This window comes from Trachymyrmex septentrionalis, unplaced genomic scaffold, assembly GCF_001594115.1.
Source record: "Trachymyrmex septentrionalis isolate Tsep2-gDNA-1 unplaced genomic scaffold, Tsep1.0 scaffold188, whole genome shotgun sequence".
NCBI classification, from domain to species: Eukaryota; Metazoa; Arthropoda; class Insecta; order Hymenoptera; family Formicidae; genus Trachymyrmex; species Trachymyrmex septentrionalis.
Genome location: NW_017305050.1, coordinates 85,467 through 92,146, shown reverse-complemented (window position 1 = coordinate 92,146; position 6,680 = coordinate 85,467). Strand labels below are relative to the sequence as shown.

General features: G+C 33.2%; 2 protein-coding genes across 3 annotated transcripts in view; one reads left to right on the top strand and one right to left on the bottom strand.

Annotated features, from left to right (window-relative positions):
• LOC108746694 (GTP:AMP phosphotransferase AK3, mitochondrial) overlaps positions 1-2,674 on the top strand; it is a 4,528-nt gene extending 1,854 nt beyond the window's left edge. The window contains exons 2-4 of the mRNA XM_018483615.1: positions 315-434; positions 542-714; positions 1,209-2,674. Of these exons, the coding sequence (XP_018339117.1) occupies positions 315-434; positions 542-714; positions 1,209-1,439 (524 nt within the window). The 3' untranslated portion in view covers positions 1,440-2,674. The remainder of the gene's footprint in view (positions 1-314; positions 435-541; positions 715-1,208) is intronic.
• A 482-nt stretch (positions 2,675-3,156) lies between these two features.
• LOC108746703 (cysteine protease ATG4D) overlaps positions 3,157-6,680 on the bottom strand; it is a 6,475-nt gene continuing 2,951 nt past the window's right edge. Inside the window, exons 2-7 of one of the 2 annotated variants that reach the window (XM_018483634.1) lie at positions 6,329-6,502; positions 5,578-5,922; positions 4,976-5,239; positions 4,380-4,621; positions 3,949-4,110; positions 3,157-3,731 (exon numbers count right to left, since the gene is read on the bottom strand). In XM_018483634.1, coding sequence (XP_018339136.1) covers positions 3,552-3,731; positions 3,949-4,110; positions 4,380-4,621; positions 4,976-5,239; positions 5,578-5,922; positions 6,329-6,502 — 1,367 coding nt within the window. In that variant the 3' untranslated portion in view covers positions 3,157-3,551. Of the gene's footprint in view, positions 3,732-3,948; positions 4,111-4,379; positions 4,622-4,975; positions 5,240-5,577; positions 5,945-6,328; positions 6,503-6,680 lie in introns of those variants that run through there. The other variant, XM_018483635.1, reaches the window with a different exon arrangement.

Here is a 6,680-nt window from a genome sequence, read left to right as displayed (position 1 = left end):
CTGGTTTATCGTTAATTTTAAAAACATCTCCCAAATATGATATTTTCAATACACAATTTTCACAACAAAATTTTTGCGATTATTATACAATAAGTATAATTCAATGAAAGAAAGTACTATTCCCGTTAGCGAAGCGTTTTCAGAGAATCCAATAAAAACACTAACAGTAACACAACATCATGTTATTTTACATTCAATATAAATATAATATTACATATGTTGTACGCAACAGTTACATTGTTGAATGTGAAATTATAACACTGATGTTATAATTACTATTAGCTGATGTTTACTAGAAAACGTCTCATCCACAGATCTAGGCAAGGAGGTAAAGAAGTACATGGACAGCGGTAGCTTCGTCCCAGACGACACGATGATATCGCTTATCGGGCATGAGATCGGATCGATGGCGGATCGAAATTGGCTGTTGGACGGTGAGTGGAAGGGAAATTATTCTGACCTCGTCACGAGGCCGAGGTCGTTCTCTTGAAGCCGTGAACCTGCCGTCTGTATTTCTAAACGCGAACGAATATCTTGGCAGGATTCCCGAGGACGTTGACGCAGGCGGAGCGATTGCAGAGGCTACATCCAATCAATCTCGTGCTGAATCTCGTGGTGCCTACCAACGTCATTCTAGACCGAGTCAAGAACAGATGGGTTCATGTGCCCAGTGGTAGGGTCTACAACATCGGCTTCAACGATCCACGAGTGTCGGTAATCAGCGCAATGAGTGTATATCTATTTCATTGAAAAAGAGAGCTGGAACAAGCCGAGAGTATAACTGAGTTCACACTATAATCAATTGATTATTTGATCATAAGTATAAAGCACTTTCAATTTATGATACTTTCTTGGAAAAAAACGGCAATAAAATCCAAAGAAAAATTAACAAAACATTAAAATTATTATAAGAATAAATATTTTTCAATAAAACTTTTTAAATTTACTTTTTGTTACAGAACGTTTTGTTTACGTCAATTTGTGGAAGTACTTTATACCTTCCAAGGCTGTAATACAATAGAACTTGTTATAAAATAGTTGATCTAATTATTTAAAAAATGCTAATATTTATATTTCGCTTATAACGAGAGTTGAATATTTCGACATTAATTATAGTTATTTATATAATAATAATAATTTAATATTTTAATAAGAATTTAATAAGAATTTTAATAATTTAATATTAATAATTTTGTCGTGTTTTGCAGGGCAAGGACGATGTAACAGGTGAGCCATTATGTCAGAGAGAAGATGACAAACCAGAAGTCGTGCAAAAGAGACTGCAGGATTACGCGACGAAAACCGAGCCAGTCTTGCAGTTTTATCGCGAGATTGGAATAGTGAGGGAATTTCACGGCAACACTACCAATGAAATGTGGCCGGCAATCAGGAATTGCGTGACACAATACTGTTGCACTTCAGAAAGATCAAATATTTAAATAACTTCAAATGTCGGATAATTGTCGCGCAGACGGTTCTGATTTTCAAATATCTATAGATCTGTTCGAAAATTTTTCTTTTTCAATAGATATATCTCTAAAAGAAACAGATTTTTGGACATTAAATCCATGTCTAATTCTTACATCTTATCTGCCTAAAAATTAAATTGAATTAAATAGATATAGATCTCATTAGATTAGATAATGTGCGCCTAAAAATATTCTCGTATTCATTATTTAAGTACGAAAATGAACAAGTAGGTCTATTTGAGACCTGTAATTTGCTCATCCCACACGATTTCGAGTAACAAATGGAGATATACGCTCTTGTCCGACAATTGTTTCTTTATCTTGCGACAATAAAGAGAATGTGTACTACAGCGCAATTCGCGCTCTCTTACGCACGCAGGAACGCACACAAGCATGAATGTCATTAAGTTGTAAATACGTGCGATATCGTGTCGACAATAATAGACTCTCGTAGATGTTCCCGATACGGAATGCCTATGTGATACAACGAGAATTCACGGTAACTAAAGACACTGAACCGAAGACGAGTTATCTCTTGTTTCCGCGAAGCACTTGCATGACGAGCTGTTGATTATTACAGCTGTTTGGCTAAAGTCCGAAATATAGTACAAATTACAAAGTAGGAATGATCGTTCGAATGAGCGATGATACATTTCTGGAATGGCGTAATCGTCACACACTTGTTCTTATTTTATTTCGAGCGTATAGCGTTACAGTTGTAAGAGATATATATAACAATGTTCAATATATTGTGTACATATTCAACAGTATAAGTACAATATACGCATATACATATGCATATACACGTATACATACATATACAGTGTGAGGCATCTAAAAAAAGTGTACATCTAAATGATTCTTTAATAGTCCTCTTTTTCACTTTACTCTTGTTTTTCTATTTTTAAATCTACCTTACACTTTAGAGAGAATATTCTAGGTTTATTTGTCATCGATCAAACACCTTGTACGTTATCTTACTTCTTTAAAACGCTCGAATAATCTTGAAGCGCGAAATAAATGCTTCACTCTAATCTATTCTCTAAAATTTATTCTACTCTATTTTATTATGAATCTAGTATCTTTGAAAAAATATCGTTAAAGACGAAGTAATTTAGCTCGTAGGAATAACAAGGAAAAAGATTCGTTTAAGGTCATAGTTTTTAACATTTCAAAAATTTCGCTTTTTTTACATAGATATTCTTGGACATTTTTTATTTTTGTATCTATAAATAGGTACAGATATCAAACTTTTTCTAAATAAATATTTAGACATACACTATTGGATGCTTCACCCTGTATATACCATGTTCACGTTCCTCAAATCCTCTTTATTCCTTTTCAAGGCAGAAGAGTTACTCAAGAATAACTCAATTATAAATAAATAAATAAATAAATAAACATCTTATCGTACTCTTCTTATGAATCAGACTTTTAAGAACTGCCACGCTTTATTTGCGTGGATTTTTAGAAAAAGAATTTCGCAAAACTATAAAGTACAATTAAACAATAAATATACAATTAAGTTTTAATTTAACAATTCAACGAGATTTAACGCACATTAAATTATTTCAAGACTAATGAAAGTTTTGCAACAATATTGTTGCAATATTAAGTCATATTAGTCATTATTAATGATTAATATATAAAATCAATTTCGAGATTATATGTAACAAGAAATGTTGTGCATCGCCATAATAATTGCATACATATATACATATACATATTAATTGAAAATACGGATGAATCAGCTTAATCGAATAACTTGTACTAACGTTGGAAATAATCGTTTGCTTTCTTATCTCCTTTTATAAGTAACTGGTCATGAGTTAACTCAAATCCTGTTTTCATTCACGCATTGAGATCGATGGGAATGCGCCAGTCCTCAACTCTTGAACGTCTCGTCCTTTTTAGAATGATATATCCGATTCGCTGTTTTCCTATATGCGCTCTGGAGAAGCGAATATACGAAAAGAAATAACAATCGCGAAATAAAGACGCAGAGATGTTCTCCGAGAGTAACTCCGATCATGGAATCGTACTTTCGCGTTCTTTTCGTTCTTCTTTTTTCCCTTTTTTATCTTAATGCAACAACTCGAACTCCTCGCACTCGAATAAATCATCCTCCACGCTCTCATGACCGAATCTACTTGAAGACGGCAGAAGACCCTCGACGACTTCAATTCCCTGCTGCAGATCCTTGCCGCTTCCCTCGCAGAACAGGAACATCGGGTAGTCCATATTCTGGTTCGGTATCACGAACTGCAATGTTAACGAGACATTTTAACTCGATACAAAATAGAAACCTTTTTTTATTGTATCTTTTATAGATATGCCTATATTTGAATTATTTTTTGTCTCCAATATGTAAAAAGTTGGGAAGTATACTGATGATATTTCTTTTTGTTAATTTAAACTGTTATATCTTAATTGAATTCGAATTCAAATGTGCTTAAATTAACAATATGTTCACATTTACCTGTTGAATTGTTTCCATGAAGTCGGTGAGAGATTCCTTGTCAGGAAAGTAGAAGCCTACACAACAACTAGGATCCATCTTCGAGAGTAACATTTTTCTCGGTGACGTGCAGTGGAAACTTATCAACGGGAATTTTTCATTTCCTTCGACGTCAACGGTCTCCTGAGTAAGTGTGTGTGTGTGTAAAGAAATAAATTAATAATTATATTTAAAAAATATTTTATATTCTAAGATCAAATCTACTTCGAGAGACAAAATACAAAATAAATTGAAAAAAATGTATATACCTCTCTAACTTAAGAATAAAGAAAGTAAAACAAAAAAATACATGAAATAAAAAAATAAAGTGACAAAAATTCGAACATTAAGTAAGACGAATTAAATATTTCAGATATATATAGATATTTGCTTCCTCAAAAGTTGAATGCTACCTGACAGTAATGTGGATCCAAGTGGATCAGTTTGTCATCTTGATAGCCGATGAAATAGAGCGAATGTCGCGGTCGGCCACCGATCACGCCAATACACGTGTCCAATGTCAACAGCGATGTCAAACAAGGCGCGTAAACAGGGTTTAGCTTGTCGGCACCGAGTCTCAAGGGTACTAAGAGTATCAATGCCTTCCGTCCACCGTCTGGAGTGCAGCAAACATTCTCGACATCTCGCATATACACTGAAAAAAATGTTCAACAATTGATAATTTATGCGTAACATAACAAAATGAGCAGCAGAATTTCTATTAATTTGCAAAACTTTTAATAAAATTCTCTTCTCTATGAAAAAAATTATTAATATGCTGCTTCTGTATAATTTTTGAATAATTTTGTTTTATATTAGAAAGTTTTATATTATTTTTTAATAAAAAAAGAAGAGATATTTAAAATTTTCAACTGTTATTTATATAATTAAACATTTTTTTTAGACTTTCTTTCTTAGATGTAATACGCACAGACTCAAATATTATGCGTTTTTCTAGTTTCGGTAATTAAATCTTTTTTTATATCATGCTGAATTCGTTGATACCAACCTGCGCAATCTTGAGCGACGTATACGGCCAACTGATTGAGCTTACTGTTGGGATCTTCGCTGGCGCGTTCCATAGCCTGACACAAAAGATGCGCGACCGAGGAGGGACCGTACCAGTCGCCCGCGCGTTTCCCTGTCGAAGCGCCGAGCGACACGAGCTTGTGTATGGAGAACGGAGATTCTGGCGTTGGTTGATCGCCAAACCATTTGATAATCATCCGATGACTGCTCTCATCAGTCGATTGTTCTGGTCGCCATCTCCACTCTGCATAAAATCAGGAAGTAAATTTATCATTCAGTTTTATGTAACATAACAAAAGTTAAGTCCATGTAAAAATTCACTATGTGTTTGTTAAATAAAATCGCGAAAACAAAATTACCATTTCAAATTTACAAGCAAAAATAATAATTTAAATAATTTTTATTTTAATTTAGAATATTTAAAATTTGCATATTGACTCTGTATTTTTTTATCTAGAAACAAATTTTCCTATTTTGTATTTTTATAAGAAAATAAACCAATCATTTTTAAATTTCATAAAATTAAGAGATCCAGTACATTTTTTTCAACATCGACTAAATTTGAAAAGGAGAAACAATTACCTCGTCCGAGAAAATGACAGACTAATGCTTGTGCCAGCATCATTTGCCCACTGCGTAGCATGCAGCCCCAACCGCAATCCGTGGTAAAGGTGGAGCCATTTAGGATTGGGAATTCGCGTCTGTATGTTAACCAAAGACGCGACATGAAATCCCTCTTGAATTCCTCTATGGTATTCTCGAAATTCGTGGCATCCATCGCCAAGGAAACCTGACTACCCGTTCCAACTGGCTCTAATGCTTCCGATGCTCTCTCCAAGGGATATTCTGACTTCTTCAGATAACACTGTCCCAGCAACCACACGGGAGATTCCTTAGAGAAGTTCGTCTTCATCTTCACAGTCCAACCTATATTATAAAAATATAAATACTGAAAGAAAAGATAAAATATGGCATAGCATTTTTATCATCTAATTTGCTGCAGCAGCCAATCTTTTCTTTCAGTGTATCGATGTAATTTGGTAATTATTTCTTGTAATATTGTTTGTATTATTACGTATAAATTTACTAAATGTCTTTGTTAAATAATCTAATAAAATCACAATCTAATATTAAGTATAATATTACATAACATAATTATTTAATATTATTTAATATTAGATAATAATATTAAGATCTGTAAGATTTTATAATAATTTATGACGGATAATAATTTATGACGGATAATAATTTATAACGAAAATGTAAATTGTTATAAAATATAAAATATTTTTTTAATATAAAATTTTTGCTGCAAAACGTTCGATATACATACCATATTTAACATTGTTCCACATAGAGAGCAATTTTGTTTTGACTTTGCTGTCGACTTCCGTCGCGGCCATGGTGTCGTCTAACTCGGCGTCCGAGTTGAATGATTGAATTGTAGGAACACGATCCGTGGCAATCATCCCGGAAAATAATCCAAAATTCACGGGACCGAAACCACCTACAAGGATATTTATTATTTATCAGTTTTATCTTAAAAGTTATCGATATCTCTGAAAAAATATTCGTTCACACATTTATCTGTTAGCAGTAATTTTTTGTCATTTTATCTCTCTGATTTTCCATATCATTTTTATTAAATTAGAACAGCGATAGCAAACTACCTTATAATTTCAGTC